The sequence below is a fragment of the Thamnophis sirtalis genome, unplaced genomic scaffold, assembly GCF_051295495.1.
Source record: "Thamnophis sirtalis isolate CommonGarterSnake01/CBP01778 unplaced genomic scaffold, rThaSir2_p1.2 scaffold_3, whole genome shotgun sequence".
Taxonomy (NCBI): Eukaryota; Metazoa; Chordata; class Lepidosauria; order Squamata; family Natricidae; genus Thamnophis; species Thamnophis sirtalis.
In genome coordinates, this window is record NW_028261383.1 from 104,104,091 (window position 1) to 104,126,373 (window position 22,283).

Below are 22,283 nucleotides of genomic sequence, written 5' to 3' on the forward strand. Positions count from 1 at the left end.
ATCATCTGTGTGAACAATATTTACAACAGGTTCTCTTTATATTATGAGGGACATGAATAGCAGCATCTGTTAACTGGCTTAATTATGACACTTGATGCTTTTGACTTTCTCAGCATAACAGATGTTTATTTTGTGGCTGAGTGAAAATGGGAGCCCTCTGAATAGACTTAACTCCAAAGTCTAAGAGTGAAGATTATTGGCTCACTTTGACAGTAACCCGGGATAAGAATTGAGAAAGTCAGGTGAAGGTTTGAAAACGTTACAAAGACCGCGCCAGACGGAATTACTTAAGGGAGAGAGTTAGGTAATTTCAAGTGTCTAAACTCCATGATCTTATTGAGGCAATCTCTTTCAATGAAATCTATCTCTTTGCTTGCTTCAGTCCTCATGCGTGTTCTATTAAGTTCCGCTGGGGCTGTGACCCAGGGTAATCCTCAGAAAGAAAAATAGCTGAGTTGCTAAAGCCTCAGGAATAAATCCCATCGTGTGGAAAACTAATATTGCTGCTTCTTCTTCAGAGGGAAATACGCAAATGTCTCTTGAAGCAACGGTGCCAGGGAAGTCCCCAGCAATGGAAGAAGGCTGTTGCTTCTCCCGAGTATTCCTCCCCTCTCCACAACTTGTTCAGCGATAAGGAGCGGAATTCGGAGGGGCAAAAAAGCCGCCCAGGACTCTGAAGCATGTGCGCATTTGCTTTCTCCTCCCGCTTTAGTAGATAACTACCGATAAGCGCCGGGTCAGGAAGTGGAATTGCCGGATTGGTTTACTTGCCCTGGCTCCTCTTTCCCTTTGAGGAGGCGGGGAGGGGAATTTCTACTACTCCTCGGGGAGATAACAGATTCCCCCCGCCCCAAGCACTTTGGGTGACCTCGGGGCCACACGCTCGCCTCCCTGCGCCTTCTTTCTTCCTCTTCGAGACACGCGTGGACACGGCCCTTGCAAGGCCGCAAGTCCTCTTTCCAGGGCGGGAGCTCCGGACGCCCAAAGCGCGCGAAAGAAGCAGCTCTGCCGCTGCCGCCGCTCTGCCCTACCGCTCCCGCGAAGCCCAACCCTGACGAGCCTCCCGCCTGCGGGCTCCTCCTCCTCCTCTGACACCGACGCCGCCCATTTCCAACCGGCGGGCTCCAGGCTCCGCCTCGCCCCGCCGGCTGCCCGGTTTGGCTGGTTTCTGACTGTGCTTGCTGTTGCCGTTGCCGCATGCTGTTTCGTGCCGTTGCCGGAGGAGCAGGAAGATGGCGGAATCAGAGCCGGACTGCAGCGCGCTTTTGGATGAAGAGCTTTCCTCCTTCGTCTTCAACTATCTCTCCGACAGCCAGGTAGGGCTTCGGAGCGCCGGCTTAGTCTCGGGGGGACCCTCAACTCCCCCCCACGCCCGGCACGTTCGGAACAGTGGCTGGGATTCTAAATGGACCGCGGAGTCGCCAGGAGGGGGAGAGCCTGGAGCGACGGGGTGCTAAGCTTGCGGGGTTCAGTGTGTTCAGATCCCCTGTGCACTGACCGGTACATCTCGGCTACAGGGACTTCGGAACCCATGAGTCATTCGGGACCCCAGCTCTGCTATCTGTCAAGAACGGGCGGGGGTTAAAAATTCCCTGCACCGTGAAATTTGGGGCTGGGGGATTCCGATCTGTCATGCTTCGCTGGGATGTTTTACGCAGCGGGTGCTTGATCTGACATGCACTCGAGTTTCGAGCATTAAAAGACGCCGCATGCCCGCATTTACTCTGCAGAGAATCCGGGGCGCCGGGAATGAGGGGTGTGTGGTTGCATTAAGACGCAACTTGGAAGTCTGGTGCAGAAGATCCCGAGAACAGCCATGCCTTTTTCTTTTTTCTTTTTAAGTGCTAACGGTGCAGACTTAGATCTGCCAGGCAGGAGTGATCTCCCTTAGAGAGCGCGAAATGTGCGTTGTGTGTATATGTGTCTGTGTGCGTAAGCGTAAGGACTTTTGATTTTTCCGTAGCGGATCTTTTCCTCTCTCGGGAATGGGGAGAGGAAAATGGAGAGCTCGCTAGTTGCCCGGCGGTCTGACACATTCCAATGCATCCAGGGTTGTGGAGCCAGGAACGCGGCCCTTTCGGGTGCCCGGCTTCGTTCAAACGGCAGGGGGAATGGACGAAAGTAGGGAGGGAGGCTAGTCCCTTACTCGCTGCAGATTAGAGAGGATCCAGCGGAACGGAAGAAAAAAGAGCTTTATTTTGGAGACACTTAAGTTGAGGATGGCTCTGCGCACCCCTCTTCCCCTTGGAAACCCATCCGAACACTTTTCAGCACCACTCGCACGTGGACGAGTGGATCACTCTGCTGGTGTCCCAGATAACGAGTCTGGGCTTTTGCAGTGCTGCAGAGCTGTTCCTTTTAACCTTACCTTCCCCCCAAACCTGAACGCCATTCGGTTCCCCCCTCCCCAGAATTAAAAACTATGGATAGAGGAATGGGAGAGGCTGAGGGTGCTATCCATGGGAAATGAAAAGAACAGGGTACAATGTTTATTTACTCCCCCCCTCCCTTCCTTTGGGCTTGCTGTTGCTTTTTCTTTTATCGTGGGGAGGCAAGATTGGCAGCAATTCAGTTTGACTGTGGGAAAACAAGGGTAAATGGATGCTGACCCCCCCCTTCCATTTTCTCTTAGGGATTTGCTGGTGGGAGCACTTAATGTCTTAGGGTTGTATGTGTGAGTCATTGCTGATTATATACCCGCAGCTTTAGGGTGAGGGTGGCGGTGGTAATCTTAGTTGCTTCAAATAAGCAATTTTGCAGATTGCTGCCCCTTTTGGACCGAGTTGCATGTCAAAATCAGATTAAGGCTTTTTTGGCAGCCCTTGCTGATCACGAGCGGGTTCCTGCTGGAAGGGCAGCAGGCTGCATTCCTTTCCATGAGGAGAAGCAGAAGAGCTCTAGAGTGAAAGCGTCAAGACCATCATGATAGCTCAAGTCCTGTTGCAGAGTTTCCTATGGTTACAATTCCATGCCTCCCTTGTCTTCCTGGTTTTCCCATAAGTAGAAATGGCCCTAATTTGGGGAGTGGCATATAATAGTATTCCTTCTTTCTTCCTGCCCTCTCTCAGGTTTCTTCATTTAATTGATTAGAAGAAAGCTGGGGAAAATTTGCTCTGGTTTGGTCTTAGACAAGCAGGAACAGCTTGTCCAAGTCCCATCAATTCATCCAAAACATATTTTGTGTTTATCTGGGAGACAGAACCAGGTTGGACCAACTCCAAGCTGGTAGTCTGTAGTTTGAACACTTCTGTTCCAGGACCAGTACTGGAGCTTTCCAGTTTGTCATGCAACAGTGTTGACTGGGAGGGGGAGGGCGTGGATGAACTTTTCACAGAATTAGATAGGAATGGAATATTTTGTAAGTAGGAATTTTTTTTAACCTTGGTTATTTAGGTGATGCCAGATAAAGAATAAGGAAACTCTCATGGATCAATATAAAACGTGTGTTTGATTTCAGAAAATACCAGCAACAAAACCCTCAGGCAGAAAAGTTAAGAGATTTGTACAAAACCCTCTGGTTGTGTTCTTTCAGATGAAAGATCTGACATTCTGCAGCTAGTAATATAGTTGGTACAGTTAAAAGTGGATCTTTTTGTATAACGATAGAAAAACCTGAGCTGTCTGGCCTTTGTGTATTCTAAATTTGCAAATGTAAATGGAGGTACTAGAATCTGTATTTTTGCATGTTGGATATGAAAAAACCAAGTGAGTGAGCATTTCCCGAAAATCTGAACCATGTACCAAGATTATTTTCACAAGCTCTGATGTAATAAACAGCTATTTGTACCTAAGAGGCATCAGTGCAAATATGTAATTTAGAAGGTACATCCCCAAAACACTTCTGGTAGGTTAATGTATGCTTTTGGTGCATTATTAGAAGGTGTTGCTAATCTCTGGATTACTTTTTCCCTTCCCTTGCGTGTGCAGAAGGCTAAAGTCTGAAATTGAAGTGGCATGTGATTGCTTTGGAAATGATTGAAGTTGTAACAGTGGTTTGCACTTGTACTTTAACCTCTGACGAAACTGCAGTGAAGGCTCCAGCCTTGAATGCTGTCACATGCTTTGCTTGTAACTAGAAGTGGGAGGTGGTTCCTAGGCCTGCCTCCTGACGTCATCCTCCATTACTACAATACTGTACTGAACTTGCCTCTGCTTACAGATGGGCTGCTGAGTTCTCAATGAAGTCAGGAAGCTGCACAAGATCAGATTATTTTACAAGGCTAAAGTGTCAGGAAGCTCGGGGAGAGAATGAATGCTATTCCTGTCTTTCACCGAGTCTCTGAATTATTTCAGTTCTTTTCTGTTTCTTACCATGAACACCTTCTTCCCTTTTTTTTCCTTCTGCAGCAAACATTGCAGAAGGAAATGTATCTCAAAGTCTTGTGAATGTTGATTATATAGTACAGGAAACTGGAAGCTCATCAATTTGAAAGTATTTACTTTTAGTTATCTTTTATGTCTTGTTGGAGAGGATATTTCCCAAAATGACTGCATTGCAACACTTAGATAATAGAGCCTGCAGGCTGGTTTTCTCATTGGAATGGGCCTGCTGAGCATTGAACTGATATAGTTTATGCATTAACCAGCAGGTTGCATTCTGTGCTGCTAGTTTTGAGTTTGTGTCTGTTGCTGATACACTATGTATTGTAAGATTTCTGAAATTTTTCTGTCTTAGAAGAATAAGAAAGGGGGGTTCCTTTTCTATATATTAGTTTTAAAAGAAAAATCACAACACAGGCTGTCCTGGAGGGTATTTCTTTGTTCCGCAGCATCTTGATAACAGTTCCATTAATTCATAGTTGGAAATGTAAACTATGTTTGATAAAAAATAAAGTGGCTTACCTTCTGTCAGATAATGTCCAATGAATTCATAGATTTTTTAAAATAATGCATCTTTTCCATTGCACAAGCTTCTGCAATTGGAATGTCTGTCTTCATTAGTTGAATAAATTAAAAGTAGGATTTTTTTGGGACAAATGCTATAAAGTTTTCTTTAGGAGAACATGTGATTTAAAAAAAAATCTTAATATATCCCCCCAATATCTTGGGGAATAATTTAAGAGGAAGATAAGGGATATCAGGTTCACCTGTTTTACATATTTCAGCTCTGAACAAATATGTGGGAAAGCCAGCAAATTATGGCTTTTATAATCACTATTAATGAAGCGTTCTATATTTTCTTTTCTTTCTCTTTTTTTGGTGCCCTAGATCATTTATGTCCATTCTTGGGAGTGACAAAGTTGTCTTTTATTATTGTTCTTATCAGTGTTTCATTAAAAAAAATACTATGGATTTAAACTATATTTGTTCTTCCGTTGTATCATAACAGTTTTTGCTACTGTATCTTTCTCATCTCCCATCCTGAATAAAATTTTTGGTTTGTCCTTCCAAAATAAAGCATAAATTAGCAAATAAAGGAAGTAGGATTATTCAAATACACACACACACATATATATATATTGTACTGACTAATATTTTCTTTCTGACTTAAAATCACTCTACTGTATGTATCCAATCTCATATGATCCAAATAACATCCAACTCATATAAATTTCCATAAAACTTTCTGGATTCTCTCAAACTCGTGCAGCCTTCCTGTCTTGAGTAGTTATTCTAAAACTGCATTTTTCAATTTTTATTGAACTATTTTTATATAATAAATTAGGACTTGCATCTCTGGCTATTTTGAAAAGGGTTGGAATTGTTTCATTTTTTAAAAATTCTAGAATATACTTTATATTCCAGACAGGAAAGCAAGCAGCATTATATTCTTAACACTGCTTGCTTTCCTGTCTTTGGCAAATGTCACACACAAATTGAAACTAACAGAGGAACAGCATATTCAGAAAACTTCATAGAAAGAAATCCTTTTGGAGATACATCACTTCAGTTCCAAAAGTTAAATCCTGTTGAAACTAGTGGGATTTATTTCCAGTTAAAAGTGTATACGCTTTGAATATAAAGCTGAAATGATGTGATTATGGGAAGGCAAGAGGCAGAATGTTTAAGCTGTGGAAATAATGCCTTTGTGTGGCATTATATTTTTAAGTGAAAGTTAATCTAAATTGCTTTTCAACATAGATTTCACTCAGAGAGGTGTAAATTTAGTGCCAGACAGCTGTATAGATTGGATCCATTTGTTTATTTTGAGAGTCTATAAAGTGTGGGCAGTAGTCAGCAGGCATCTTTCTCCACAGCAAAGTTATGCCAAGTTTTGCTGAAGCAGAAATCTCAGCAGAATAATACTGTCAATTTATTCTTAGCAAGTTTGGCTTCTGGACTTTTTTTTTTATCAGAATACTTAATAAATGATCCTAATATATGCACCACATTGCTATTGGCTAGAACTGACAATGCCACATGACTTTTATGATAATAATGATTTGACAGTTTACCAAACCACGGATCTAGAAATACATTGTGTTTAACAGTACAAAATTTGGACAATAGTATACTCAAATGCCTATATCAATGTTGGTGAATCTTTTCGGCACCAAGTGCCAAAAAGGAAGCACTTCGCACTGGAAAATGTACTTCTGATTTCCGGTGCATGGATGTGAGCAGGCCAGCAAGTATTCCGGTTACTGTCACGCATGTGCACGCATTGATCAGTTGGCCAGTGTGCATGCTCACGTCGGAAAACAGAAGACCAGCTCTTCTGGTTTCTGGAACTACTGCATATACATGCACGCCAGAAACCTGAAAGAGGAATGGGTGATATTGCATGTGCCAGGCAATATGGCTCATGTGCCATCGGTTTGCAATCACAGGCCTATATCATTCAGCTGGATAACCAAGAACCAGAAAATCTTCACAAATGAAATCATTAGATAAACTAAGCATAAGCATTGTACCATGCATTTTTCATGATGGCCAATAATTTGCAAGGAGAAAATATATTTTAAAATGACCTAGTCATTTAACTGGTTCTGGAGTTAGCTTCTGGCACCAGTATCTTCTATAGCAGGTGTTCATAACTCTTCATTTGGGGCTTCGGTGAAATATGTGATATGCCCAAGGGGCAGTTGGTGGGTCTGGAGCCACTATCCTTGAGAAGAAGTCATTCTCCATAGATGTCTCAAAAGGCAACTGGACTATTTTTTCCCTTGAGGAGGAAGAAGAAGATACTTTGCTTCATCAGTTTTGATAGTGCAGAGAATGGAAGGTTTCACCATCACAATTGATGAAGCTTCTTGGATCAGAAGCATAATGTTTTCTTCTTCCTCAAGTGAAAAAAGTAGTCCACTTGCCGTTTGAAACAAAAAGCACCTTTGAGACAACTATGACCTGGATGACTGAGAATCTCCATAGACATTCACCATAAAACTTTACAAACAGGTGATTGTAATTATTCAGAATTGACATCATTTATCATATTTTTCAGACTATAAGATGCTCCAGACTATAAGACGCACCTAGCTTTTTGGGAAAAAAACAAGAAAAAAAATCTGCCTCTGTCTCCCAGCAATTTGCCTCCTTGCAGCAAATAGCAAACAGCCTGGTCAGCTTCAGTACAGCCTGATTTAGCATGAGCAGCTGAATGGCAGTTGGACCTGCCTCCTCGAATACTGCCTGTCAGCTGTTCCAGGCTGTGAGGATTGCCCCTGTCATTGATTGCCGCCACCACCAACCATTCCAGGTGGCAGAGATAGGCGATGGCAATGGCAATCCCCGGGGCCCGGAATGGGCTGAAAATGGGATGCACGGAGGGAGAAAATGGGGCATGCGGAGGCAGCGATAGACGGCAGCAGTGATGGGCGGCGGTGGTGATTCCCACAGCTTGGAACAACTGATAGGCTGCTCTGGGAGGCAGATCCAACCACCAATCAGCTGCTCGTGCTAAATCAGGCTGTGCTGAAGCTCACCAGGCTGTTTGCTGCAAGGAGGCAAATTGCTGGGAGGCAGAGGCCAAATGGTGGGGGGCGGTGGGTGGATGGGGCTTCAGCAACATTCGCTCTGTAAGACTCACAGACATTTTCACCCGCTGTTTTGGGTGGTTGAAAGTGCATCTTATACACTGAAAAATACAGTAATTATCAGAAGGCATTTTTTATCTACAAGACTAGGAATTGACTGCACTGGAATGACTCCAATTTAATTGTTTTGTACTTGCAATGATTGTTGACAGGCATTTTATGAACATGTCCATGAGGAACAGCAGTGTCTGCATGAATGATAAGAAATGAAAAAGAGTAATTAATATTAGTCTAAAACATAGCCTTATATGATGTGGAGAACAATATGGCACTTTCATTTCATATGGAGAGAGTATGGCCAACTGAATTAACGGATGCTTTATGTTTATAGTTTTTATTCATTGAAGCTACTGCCAGTTTAGATGGCTTTAAAAGTAAGAGGACAGTTTTACAAAGAATATAACATTTATGTTAATAAAGGGATTTTAAACTGTCTAGTTTAGAAACAAAATAGTACCAAATGTTGTATATTCATAATCTATATTAACTGCCAAGAGTTGCTGGAAGATGTGTGGTATATTGCTATGTATACAACAATGTGAAATCATAAATGTCAATTCCTTAGTACATTGGCTTCTACTTTGTTTCAATCTAATGAATTTTATTTATTTAGTGTCTTTGTGCATGTACCTTATATTCTTCTTTCTTGTTTCCATAATTAGTATGCACATATATTTAGTAAGGGACACTAACCTTCCAGACCAAAGATTTAGATGGGATGTGGAAATAATGCTAATCTGGTTAAAACCAATCACCCTGACATGGACTCAGTCAGAATGTTGAAAAAGGTACTAGTATCTGTCAGAAACAAACCTGGATATCTATACTCACTCTTTTTCTGGCTTATCTGTACTTTCTCTTCACCAACCTCAAAATGGAAAGTGAGCTTCTTCCACAGAAGAAGTGAGGACAATGGGTACATATTGATTGGCTTAGGTAGTCAGATTTATGGAATACAGATTTCTAAAGAATTCTAAATAAAAAGTTACAGATGCATTGATTTAGTTTCTCACTCCTTTTTCTTTGTGTTGAAGATGACCCATTTCTTTTGTATCTATGTCGTTCATATTATGGTGCTGGGCCTATTTTCTAATAACAGCAGAGAAACCTTTTCAGAAGGCAGTAGGGCTCCCAATTCCCCACCCACACAATCCTCACATTTGGACACCTTGTTCCTGTATTAATTGGTGCAAATTTAAGAAGGAGCTATCAAAAGCCAACTATATTGATTAAAATGTTGGGCTAAAAGAAGGGAGATCCAGGATAAAATCTGTCCTCAACCATGTAAATTCACTAGGTGGCTTTGGGCCAATCACTTTATTTGGTAATAATAACCAATAATAATTTGGTTATTTGGTAAAATGGGAAGAGGGAACACTGCATACCACCATGAATACCTGCATAAAATAGGAGATATAAATGTAATAAATTTTATAAATATATTCCTAGATGGTTTCCTTAGAGATCATGGTAGCAGAGCTTTAAAAGTAAAAAATGGAACATTTCCTGGAAAATTCCAGTAAAACAATGTGCTGGAGGCAAACAACCAGTCAATGGTATTGATAGCCTGGAATAATATACATTCAAACATAGACATATATAATGGACAAAAAGCAAAATGAAAACAAGATAAACAGAATAGTCACAAGCAGGGAGAAAAAAAAATACAGCACAAGCAGTAGCAACTTTCTTGCATGCTTGATTTACTTGTTTCTATGTACCTTTCAGAGGCAGCTTGTAGCCATGGTTTGAAACAGTTTGCAACCTAAAGATGTGGCCAAACGTATTGATACCTACCTATTTCCCCCCAAATAAACTCAATATGTAGTGAAAAAAGTGAGGGTTATTCTGTATTCTATAGAGACCATCAAGCAAACACTTTGCTTTTGATGTATGACTTACCATATTCTGGTATCTGCCGAGCTGATATGATTTGGGAGGATTGGCAGGATCAGAATTCCTTCAGTTAAACAATGCCAAAAGACTTGGGAAATGCACTTTCTCTGTGGAATGAGGTTCATCCCAGTTTTTGAATGACCCTCAGTCTATCGGTGTTTCAAAAGTCTTTGAAGATCTGGCTTTTCACCCAGGCTTTTGGTGAATATGATTAAAGACCACTTTAATTCATTTTCTTTGTTCCCCTTTGGGGGGGGGGGCAAAACTTTGTTTTTTTCTACCAGTCTTGTTTCTTTTGTTTTATTTTCTGTAGTTTTCTTGCTTTTTTTTTGTTTGTAAAGATTTTTAATAATTTGTAAACTGCCCTAAATCTCTGAGAATTAGGTAGTTTATACATTTAACCAGAGGAATGCTGTCGATATAATTTACTTGGACTTCAGCAAGGCATTTGCTAAAGTAGATCAGAACCTACTACTAGATAAAGTAGAAAAATGTGGGTTAGACAGCATCACCACCAGATAGATTTGTAACTGGCTGATCAACCACACTCAACTTGTAGTCCTCAATGGAATTGCATTTACAAGTATGCAGTGGAGTACCCCAAGGCTCTGTTTTAGGCCCAGTACTCTTCAACATCTTCATCAAGGATCTGGATGAGGGGATAAATGGGGAACTCATCAAATTTGCAGATGACATCAAGATGGCAGGAATAGCCAACACTCCAGAAGATAGGCTTAAGATACAAAGGATCTTGACAAACTTGAAGATTGGGAACTATCTAACAAAATGAAATTCAGTGGTGAAAAAAGTAAGTTCTACATTTAGGCAAGAAAAATAACATGCACAGGTACAGTATAGATGGTGCCTTGCTCAATAGCAAGGGATCTTGGAATCCTAGTGGACAACCATTTAAATATGAGCCAGCAGTGTGCAGCAGCTGCCAAAAAAGCCAACACAGTTCTAGGCTGCATAAACAGAGGGATAGAATCAAGATCACGTGAAGTGTTAATACCACTTTATAATGCCTTGGTAAGGCCACACTTGGAATACTGCATCCAGTTTTGGTCGCCACGATGTAGAAAAGATGTGGAGACTCTGGAAAGAGTGCAGAGAAGAGCAACAAAGATGATTAGGAGACTGGAGACTAAAACATATGAAGAACAGTTGCAGGAACTGGGTATGTCTAGTTTAATGGAAAGAAGGACTAGGGGAGACATGATAGCAGTGTTCCAATATCTCAGGGAGGGAGTCAAACTATTCTCCAAGGCACCTGAGGGCAGAACAAGAAGCAATGGGTGGAAACTAATCAAGGAGAGAAGCAACTTAGAACTGAGGAGAAATTTCCTGACAGTTAGAACAATTAATCAGTGGAACAGCTTGCCTCCAGAAGTTGTGAATGCCCCAACACTGGAAGTCTTTAAGAAGATGTTGGATAGGCATTTGTCTGAAATGATATAGGGTTTCCTACCTAGGCAGGGAGTTGAACTAGAAGACCTCCAAGACCCCTTCCAACTCTGCTATTGTATTCTAACCATTTATTATTTAAATTACCAATCAAATAAATAATATAACAAGGATGATGATAGGCTTCATTCATATAACTTCAATAAAAGTTGGGCAAGATGCTATAACTTGCAAACATAGAATGACCCTGTTCGTTCATATATGCCGTTCCCTATGCCCTGTTGGTCATATGTTGCTTTCATTTTCTCTTACAATGATATAATGTACCTTTGCCTCACCAGAAATAAATGGACATGATAAGCAAAAAGTTGAAAGTGGTGGAAGAAAATGATAAGAAGGTTCAAGTGAGATGCACTGTTAATTTGACAGTCCTTACAATTATGCAGTTAAGATAGGATGACTGAGATGGGACGATGAGAATCCTCATTTGGAAAGATAAAATCTGGAATGTAGTTTTATGTATCCTTATGTGTATAGATAAGCCACTTATATACACCATGAAAAACAAACATCTGTAACTGTGCCAGCTTTGCTGAGGAATGCTGAAATCAATTGTTTTGGGTAGTAAATATGTGTCGACATTCGGATTTTAAAGCCCCCCAATGAAGTGTCTATATTTGGAGGAGCAAGAAAGAAAATCCTAATCACCATTATATTGTTCTATCTCAATAAAATATAGGGAATGTTTGTGATCTGCTTTCTAAGAATAACATATCCCCTGCAGCCTATTGAAATTCCTACACCTATAGTAATTAGGATGGTACAGGTAGAAACCAAGTCCTATCACTCCCATAATTATATCAGATATAAAATAACTCCACTAGATCTACAGCCATTCAAAGAGAACACTGGGGATATTCTCTTTCCTGTTCTGAACAGAAAAATTGGACAAATTATAGTTGTAGCTCTTCCAAAGACATTTCTGTGATTTCTCTGCCCTGATAGGGGGACAATATGCATCCTTGTCTCAGTCTCTTTCTATTCTGAGCGAATCTATTTTTCTAAATTCACTTCTTGCAACATCCCCTTTTCACTTTAAAGGTTTCTCAGAAAAATAATTGGGCATTCTGACATATCCATGAGTCTTAATACATTCTGTCGTCTGGCAAGATCTGCATAATCAAAGATTGCTGTACTATAGTCAATAAATGATGGATTTCTTTTTGATACTCACTTGGTCTTTTCACTATCCATTTTCTATTAGCTAACCGGTCTTGTATTCCTTTCCCTATTCTGCAATTGCCTGCTTGCTTGACATTTCTCATTTCATTTCTTTTAGTTTCTCTTTGTAAGAGGTTAAACAAAATGTTAAGCAAACTGAACTGATTAGGTATGCCAAAGTGGTTACTGAATGCTTATGTACCTGAAATCAAATCAAATCAGAATAACTTCAATCACAGTTGAACTTGAACAGCTAAAATATCTTTTTGTCCCCTTTTTCAGAGGATAGAAATAAATGTTCACTGATGTACTTCAGCATCCATTCATTATTTGCATTTTCTCAACACATGAGATGGTCTAGAACTTAGCACAATGCCAAGAATATCATTTGATGCTAAAAGCTAGGGATGTAGTCCAACTCAAATTTGGGTTTTTCTTGTGATTAGAGATTAAAGACGCCTCTTGAATATGGAAGTTTTATGAAACTGAAAATACATTATTACCCAAGAATCTTACCTACTTCAGAGAGTAATTCCATGCACTTTATCTGACATAAAGCTTTGCATATAAAAAAGGTCAAAAAAAATCAGTGACTAGGAAAATATTTTAATATCAGAATAGCTAAGGAGTTTGTTAAATAAAATTATCTTCATTAAAATGATTAATTCTTTAATAAATGATGTTGCTAGTGGTACTATTGAAGAACACTATAAATGCATAAATACAGATTTTGTTTGCCATTCAGTTCCATGAAAAGTTTCCCACAATTATCCTCCTAAGGCATTCCTTATCTGAAATAGATGAAATCTGCACAAAGTGCCTTTAGCTTAGGCAGGTGGCTCAAGAACTTTCCCATTGAAGGGGTTATTTATTAATACTATTGGATGTATGTATAGTTAATTACTTTCACAAGCATTTTTTAAAATATAATTTTAAGTAGGAAGCTATTTAATCAAGACCATCTTGATTAACGCAAAGGAGTTGGCTCTTGTACCTCAGTTTGTTCATCTCTAGCCTGCTTACAGTAAAACTGATATGACCTGAGAGTAACACTAGTGAGAACAAGAGCTTCTCATAGAATCACCCTTGCTGGTAAGACCAAAGGAGGGAGATGAGACCTTGTATAATCTATAACCAAGGGGAAAGCAGGTAAGGCTCTACAGATGCAAGAAAACCTAACTCCCTCAGATGAAAGAGGTGCAAAATCAATTTTAGAGGAATTCACTGGCGAAATTCCATTGCTCAGGAAACTATAAGGACCTGGCTGAAACATTTAAACACATTTCAGTGACAGATGAAATGTTAAAAAGTAAAGTTGTTGACTAGAATTATGACAAGGCTAGATGGTCATGCAAACATGGAGAAGTGCAGTTCATTTCCCCAAATGCTTCCACGTATAGACTATGGAGTTACAAAGCCCCGCTGTCTCACAGGAACAGATCATGAAATATTGGTGTCAAATATATAGGTTAAAATTAGAAAATGAAAGAGTTTAGTATGCCAGCTAAATCCGATCTGAAAGAAATAGAGTCAGAATATAAGATCAAGAGAATGAACAGGTTCAGTACATTTGCTTTATGTGAAAGAGAACCTCAGAAGCTATAGGAAAGGAAAGAGATATCAGGAAAACTGAAGCAAAATTAAAAACAAATTTTTAAAGTAGCTTTCATAATAAATATACGCTAATAAAAGATTAAAACTTGAGGTACATGAAGGACATATGATAAGTGAACACAGACTTCCAATCCAATGTCAAGTGAGAAAGAACAAAGAAAGGTATCAAGAATGTCAACAGAGTTCCTAAGAAGGTAAGGAGGGGGATCACACAAATATTCAAGAATAATCACATAAGAGATGTGAAAAAGACAATGAAGTATTTTAAAAATGGAAAGTCTACCAAAAGGAGATTACAGAATATCAAACAGTTGCAAAGAGATATGTTCAGAAACTCACCCCTCTAGAAATAAAACCTGACAGGCAATAGACCAAGATTGCAAATTGTTAGTTAAAGCGCTAATAACTCTATATCTATTATAGCAAAAGACTTAGAGAGTAGAAAAGATACAGCTATATTGAAGAAGTGAGTTGCTAAATATAAATTATTGAACCATTGCACTAATTCTTCATGCACACAGAGACAGACAGACATACACGCACTCCATATAGTCTTCTGACACTTGTTTCACAGCAAGCCTGCATCATGTTAGAAATAAACCAAATATGTAAAAACAAAGCAACACAGTGTTAGTGTTTACAAATATATCCTTTATTTGTAGAGTTTAATTTCAATTCTTAAATTAGAGCTACGTGTAGAACTAAGCCCCTGTCACAAGGAGGAAGTAACTCTACTTCAGCTTAATGTTTTCCAGGCCCAGATCTTGGTTATTGTAATGGTGAGAGTACAGAAGCCTGTCCAAACTGCCAAAAATAATTTCTCAGAGACATTGCTTTTCTTTTTTATATTCTTTCAGATTGTGATATTGGTTCTTGCAGAGCCATTTATCAGATTAGTTATTTGTTGTTTGGATGAAGTATTACTGTACATTAACAATGTGATTTTTCCTCCTTCACGGTCGTGTTATAGCTCAGATGCTTTCTGACAGTGGATCTGTTTCTGTTCTGGCTGAGAAACAAAACCAAAACGTTCATTCTGCTTTTTTTCTTTCTTCAGTTTCTGTTTGACTTACTGGTTGTAGGCAGACAGAATTGATTGTCAGATGTTTGTCAAGGTTTTTTTTTTTTACTAAAATTTCCTCTAATTTAGATTCTGCACTCTTTTCAAGAAAATTTAGTGCTTCCTAATAGTGCTTTTTCAGCTTCAGCAATGAGCTGAATGAGAAGAGTGAAAGAGAAGCTGGAATCAAAGCCAGAATTTTATTTTCTTTTTATTGTATATGTGTATTTTTCTCCCACTTGCAGTCATCACTAAATAATTCACAGACATCAGATGTATGACATTTTCTTTGATCCAGGTATACAGGTATTGATATAGGTATTAATGGGAAAAATAACACCCCAAAAAGGTCTTATATAGTATACAGGTCAGGAGCAAGATTGACATTTTGCAGAAAGCTAATATACAGTTGCAATTGGAAGGCTACAAATTTATCAGCAGTTCCTATTTCCTTCCCACAACTTCCAGTAAAATAATGGAGATTTGAAGATTTTTACTAGCTGGGAAATCATCTTCAAACATGGAAAAATAACAATTTAAATAAAAATGTAAACAATGATGGTAGATAATGAATTGTGACTCTTTATTGGTGTTTGTTTTAAGAGTACAGATCATGCTCTCTACTTATGAATAGGTTATATTCCAAGAGGCTGTTTGTACATCCATTTTATTCACAATTCCAAACAAACATATATGTATGGTACACTCTGCAAACTAATATTCTTCTGAGTTCCAGGACCTTCTAAGTTGGACTTGTGGACAGGTTTGTTCATATTGGTGAATGTACATAGCTTGAAAATTGGTAAGTAATGTTATAAGCGGTTCTTGATTGACAAGATTTGACTTCAAGGATCCTTGCCCTCCTTCATTTTTTTCAGTTTAACTGAGTAGTTCAAAACATTCCCACCAGGCCATGATCAGAGGGCTAGGAAAGTATGTGAAGAAAAGCTGTTCCTTCGGTTTAATAGAAGCATTTTGAGGCAATTGTGAAGCATCTCTGAAAGGAAACATTCCCCTCTTATCAAATGTTCCAACTGATTCTTTGTGGCTTTTTTTTGTTCTGTCTATCTCTGTCTGTTATGAATGATTCAGTACTGTTCCCCATTAGTCCATTTTGGTTTATTGTTTGGAGACTGAACTGGCAGCATCTTTATTTGTTCATTACTCTGACTTTTGAGGCAAGTGATGTCAGTTTATCACTTCCCAATGTCTACTTCACTTACTTAGTTTATGTATTTGATTTATACGGCTTCTGTCTCACAGCAGTGACTCTGGACAGCATATAAGGATTAAAACAACAACCTTGTAATTTGTTAACATGGTACAGGTTACCTCAACTTACTACCACAATTGAGCCCAAAGTTTATATTGTTAAGTGAGAAATTTGTTAAGTGAGTTTTGCCCCATTTTATGACTTTTTTTTTGCCACATTTGTTAAGTAAATCATTGCAGTTGTTAAATGAGTAATATGGTTGTTAAGTGAATCTGGCTTTGCTTGTCAGAAGGTAATCACATGATCCTGGGACACTGCAACTGTCATAAATGTGAGTTGTCAAGTATCTGAATGTAAATTACATGAACATGGAAATGCTACAATGGTCATAAGTGTGAAAAATGGTCATAAATCACTTTTTTCAGTGCCGTTGTAACTTCAAATGGTCACTAAGCAAACTGTTGTAAGTCAAGGACTTCCTGTATTGAAGTTTAATCTAAAAGCTGGCATTGGAATACCAAGATATATGTGTGACTAAGAAAAAGCGGTATGGGCCTCCCCTGTCCAATATGTTGTTTGCAACCCTAATGTGCCAGGATATTGGTGGCCCTAGCTCCAATCACTGATTCTCAACTTTGATATTGCATTCATGTCTGGCTTCTCCATCAGTGTTGTGAGACTATGTTGATCATGTATACTTACACTCACACAGTGAAAAATGGATACTTTATCTCATCAAATTTTGAGATTCAAGATCAAAATTGATCGGTTTTGAAGGAGAACAGGATTAAATATAAGCACTAAAAAAGCAGCATTCAGATTGCTAGTGGAAGCCCATAAATCAGGACATGAGCCGCTGGTACAAGCAACAATGAAGTCCTATCCCCCACAAACATATCTGGTTTTTCTTTAATGCTCAAGGTAGTGGTACATCTTGTATTAGTAAATTCTATAATTTAACGATTCCAGAGATTAGCAATATTTGACCCCAAGGCTACATTTTGTTCCAGATTATATAACATGATCAAACATCCTATGCCAAACACAATATGTTTAGACATTCATCAAAGCCTACGTTGGGTTTTAGGATTGTTGGGTTTTTGTTTTGGCTCAACCTGATTTCCATTAGGAAAAGTGGTATCATATACTTGGTACGATCCTAAAAGTCATAGTTCACCTCAACATCATGAATTCACATGACTGATTAACCATCCAGTGTGACATTTGCAAATAAGAAGAAAACAAGGCAAAATGAATGCCTTGTAACACCCTGATACAATTGGTACACAGAACACATTAAAATATGTTTAGTTCATTTAATGGAGACACTAACATTCAGTTTGTTCTCAGAGTCCCCTGATCGGATGGATGGATGGACAGATGGACGGATGAACAAACAAACAAACAAAGAAACAAACAAACAAACAAACAAACAAATATGTGCAATAGTGAGCTCAATAATCAACCCCAATGAATGTAATTTCTATTAGTTAGGGATAGCTTTCCAGGCTGTTTGCACACACTCCATTTTTCAGTTTTTTGGCTGAATAGTTTAGTGGTTAACAGCACAGGGAAAAAGGTTATCTGTGACCAAAAACAGTTTGCTTCTTTATTTACAAGCAGTATTTTTTTCTTTATTTAGGTAGACATACAATTGATATTTCAGTTTATGAGATCATTCACTGCCTAATTACTGCCCAAAAATGTGATTGGCATAGTTTACAAATATTGTAAATGAATAAATAAGTATTAAGTGAATGAATAGAACAATCTAAAATAAAATACTATCATCCTAAATAAATAAAATTACTATCAATAAAATATCAGTAAAGTGGATTTCAAGATAATAAAATTTATTAGAATTATGATGGAAAGAATACGATCATCTTCTGAGTACCAGACAAATTATTGCAGGCTTGTTTGGAATGATGATTTACAACCAAAGTAATGACTGAAAATGCCTGTCCCTATTATTTATTACAGTGTCACTTGAATGAGGCATCTAAGAAGAAGGCTACTTAGTCAAATACTCCAATCCTGATTTATTTAGTTTCCTCTACAGATTATAACACTAATTCCATTATTCTTTTCTCCTTAAGCAGCAAACTCTGAAGGTAGAACATATAGAACAATGTTTGCACAACACTATATAGCTTCTCCCTCCCTGGAAGTTTGTAATAAGGGCCAGAGGCAGTAAAGAGAAAGAGATTCTGTGGTATGAAGCACATAAATCATAGCCATAAATCAGGAAGTTAGTTTAACTGAAGGGTAGTCTTGTGCTTCCAGGCTCTTGAGTTACTCACAGTGAGTAGGTGTGTAAATCTGACAAACATATCTGTGAATAATGTGCAGAGGCTTACAATACTTACTTTTCTGTGAAGTTAAAGCAAGTGGACTTTGGAGCCCTTAGAAGTATTTGTTGCATTTCTTGTGCAATGGCCTTATCTGTAGAGGCTGTCCCATAGTACCAAATCATGACTTGAGGATTGTGTTACTCCATCAGCAGGGCCTTTTTCAGATGTGCAACAGAAAGTCAAAAGCAATGATTAGATTTTTTTTTCTGCCTTTAGATCTTTCAGAATTACTTCAGGGGAAAAAGCCCTATTTAACAATTCCTTCAAAAGTAAGGCAATAACTGACTTCGATCTCTCTCACAACCCCTCATGATTTTCCAAATCTGTTACTTCTCTCTCTTACTGTCTTTTGCCCTGTTGTAAGCTGGAGAAAATCTTGGGAGTCATAATATTTATTTAATAACTGAGGCAAGCATAACTATTTTCCACATTTCATATTGTAAGCCAAAGAACAATAAAGCTTGATGACACTCCTAATAATAATATATCAATAAGATACTGCAACTACAACAGACCATAACACCTTGTCATAAAACCCAAATTAAATGGTGAATGACTTTCTTTTGAAATACCCAAAGTCCTGCCCATTTTCTCAGCCACTCTTTTATCGTTTCTCATATTTTCGTTTTGTTGTTTATGTTTCCTGACTTTCTCTAATCTTAAAAATAGGAGCAAATAGTTGTTACTTCTTTGGTTGTGCTCAAAGATTACAAAGGTCAGTGCTTCTTTCCCCCCTGGGATTAGTATATGATAAGGCTTCTGAAATTCAGAGAAACAAGAGTTTGTTATCTCAGCTCACAAGGTTTTTTTAGACACTCAGAAATGGTGTGAGAGATTCTGGACGTTTGTCTCTCACCTAGTATGAATCAAGAAGCAAGAGATTCTTCAACCAATCATTCTGCATGTGTTAGATAATCAGGAAAGTGTGCAGAATGATCTCAAATATTAGTTTACCACAAAATATATAGACCTCTGCCATTAAATTAAAAGGCAAATAATACTTGAACAGAGAATTTTCTTCTTTCAAACTAATGGATGTTTGTTTGTTTCCTAGTCCACATTTTTATTAAAATTGCAGTGTTAAAATACAAGCAGAAGGAAAGTAGAAACCAATCAGTATCAAAATGGGAAATTTGACGATTGTCCAAAATTTGTCATAAGGTATAAAAATATAATTTCTACCCATGAATTGAAGAAATCTTGCTCTTTATTTTCATTGCTGTATATATCACCCGTGAATTATTTGCTCCTCTGTTTTTAATTTTCCATACTTTTGCATAACTAGAAATGACAATTGTTACTTTTGAACCTTCCTTATAGAAGATAACACTGATTACTTTTCAAAGGTTTGCACTTTAACCTACTGTTTAAGCTTTTCTGTGGCTATTGGTATTTGAAAACGGTCATTCTCTTCTGTTCTTAATGACATTAGTTAGGTTAACAAGGCTTTCATGGCCATGCTATACATAGTCAGATAATTGGAGACCAGAAGTGGGAAATCACGAAGATAGGGTTAAGTAAAAGAAGTAAAACATTCAATATATGGCCTTGAAAATGTCCATCGGATTTCAATTTCATTTGCCAAAGATAATTCAACATCTTTCTCTTAGATAGTATGTCTCTTTGGAGTAGTTTCATTCTACCAATATTCAGAAGAGCATTATTTTCTTACTAAAGAAATATATTGCTCTCCTTTCAATGTGTTGTTTCCTTCTTCAGCTTTTACTATGTGGATAGTTGAGTAGAAACAGGTATTTTCTTATGTGGCTGAACCAAATGTGAGTTGAAAATAAGGGATGAAGTTATGACTTGGGTGAATTCCATTTGAAGTTTTGGGCAGGGCATATAATTGATTGATGTCCAATGCTGGAAACTGGATGTTAAGAGAATACAGCTCTGCTACCTCTTTAAAACCTCAAATTCTCCTCCTTTCTGGTAGGAATAGACATTGTCCATCTTTCTTCAATGGTTATGGCCTCTCCTCTGAAGCTGTGTTCAGAAGATGATATTAGGGGAATTGCTGATTGGCAACTAGTCAGACAGCTTATACCTCATACTGTTCAAATCTGCTTGAAACAAACATGGGAGATAGTAAGCAGTTTTGCAATGGAATTTTATCAATAGCTGATAATCTCCAGTTTTGTTTATCTTTACTACCCAGTTCTAAGGCATTAGTTGGTGCTTTTGAACATTATACAAGATTAACTATAAGCTATATGAAATAGAACAAGCTGCAGTTATATTCAGACAAGACCGAAGGTCTGATTCATTGATTAAGTTTAGCTTGTTTTGAAGAAGATTGCATTCCTGATGTTGGGAACTCCAATTTGCTTAATGTAAGATAAGTTGCTTCTTGATATATAGCTATTGCAGAATTTAAAGATAATGGTGATGGTGAGGAGTGTTTTTCTGCATTAATGGCTAGAATGGCAATGTGGCCCTTTCTAAGACAATTGGGATTGGGAGCAGTTAGTCCACAGGTGTCAAACTCGCTGTGTCACTTTGCCGTCACATGATGTTTTGTGACGTGTTTCCATTCGGGGAGATAGGGTGGGCGTGGCCTGTGTGTGACATATGTGGCCTGTGGGCTGCCCTGAATTGTCATATCTTGATTGTATTCTCTCTTGATTATTGCAATGTGCTCTGGGAGAGTTTTGTTACAAAAAATCTAGAATTTGAAATTGGTGCGAATTGCAGAACTAATTAATTAATATATTTCATGATGTCTTTACTGAAACCTGCAGTGGATGTCAATTGCTTCCTGGACATAATTATAGATATAGGTGCAAGTCCACATAGTTTTGGCCTGATTATCTGAGTGATTGCTTTGTGATGAATTTATGTAGCATTAAGAGCTGCAGAAAAGGATTATCTGAAGATGCCCCTGATCAGCAATTTGGTTTTTTACTTGTATAAGATTTTCTCCTGTGTTGCTAACAGCCTATGGAATATACTTCCACAGGAGTTGATTTTGGCTCTTACTCTATCAGCAGTTAGAAAATCTGTAGCAAGTTATTTCATAGATTTTTATAATCAATTTTTAACCTGATGTTAATTTATGCTTCAACTTAAATAAATCTTAACCACCTGAAGTGTTCACTTTAGTAGCAAAGTGTCTAAAATTGAATAGCAATTAAGAGTTGACCAATTAGTCAATAAATTGAAACACCATCTTTTATTTTGTGAATCAGTTAGTGTCTTGTAGCAGAGATGACTTTATTTGTAAAATACTTATTCAGCATTTATGATGCCAGTTGTGTGTATCTTATTAAAATGATCGCTTTGGGTTTTTTCATTTACCGCATGGTATGTTTCTCCTTCACTGCTATTTTTATACTTATTGCTGGAGGAACTATTTCATAAATACCACAGAAGACATATTATTGCAGTTGGGTAGTACCAGTACTAATTTGACAGATTTGCCTTTAATTTTGGCCCAGGCCTTTTGGATAACCATTTTCTCTGGAGAGAAACTTCATTTAGTGTTGCATATGTACCAATGCAGAGAGAGCAACTGGTAAAATGGCACACTTTTTGATGCCTGC

General features: G+C 38.3%; 1 protein-coding gene across 4 annotated transcripts in view; it reads left to right on the forward strand.

Annotated features, from left to right (window-relative positions):
• Nucleotides 1-1,152: 1,152 nt before the first annotated feature.
• Nucleotides 1,153-22,283, forward strand: part of PPARGC1B (PPARG coactivator 1 beta) — a 124,200-nt gene continuing 103,069 nt past the window's right edge. For all 4 annotated transcript variants that reach the window (XM_087709642.1, XM_087709644.1, XM_087709643.1 and 1 more), the window contains exon 1: nt 1,153-1,316. In XM_087709642.1, the coding sequence (XP_087565768.1) occupies nt 1,233-1,316 (84 nt within the window). In that variant the 5' untranslated portion in view covers nt 1,153-1,232. The remainder of the gene's footprint in view (nt 1,317-22,283) is intronic.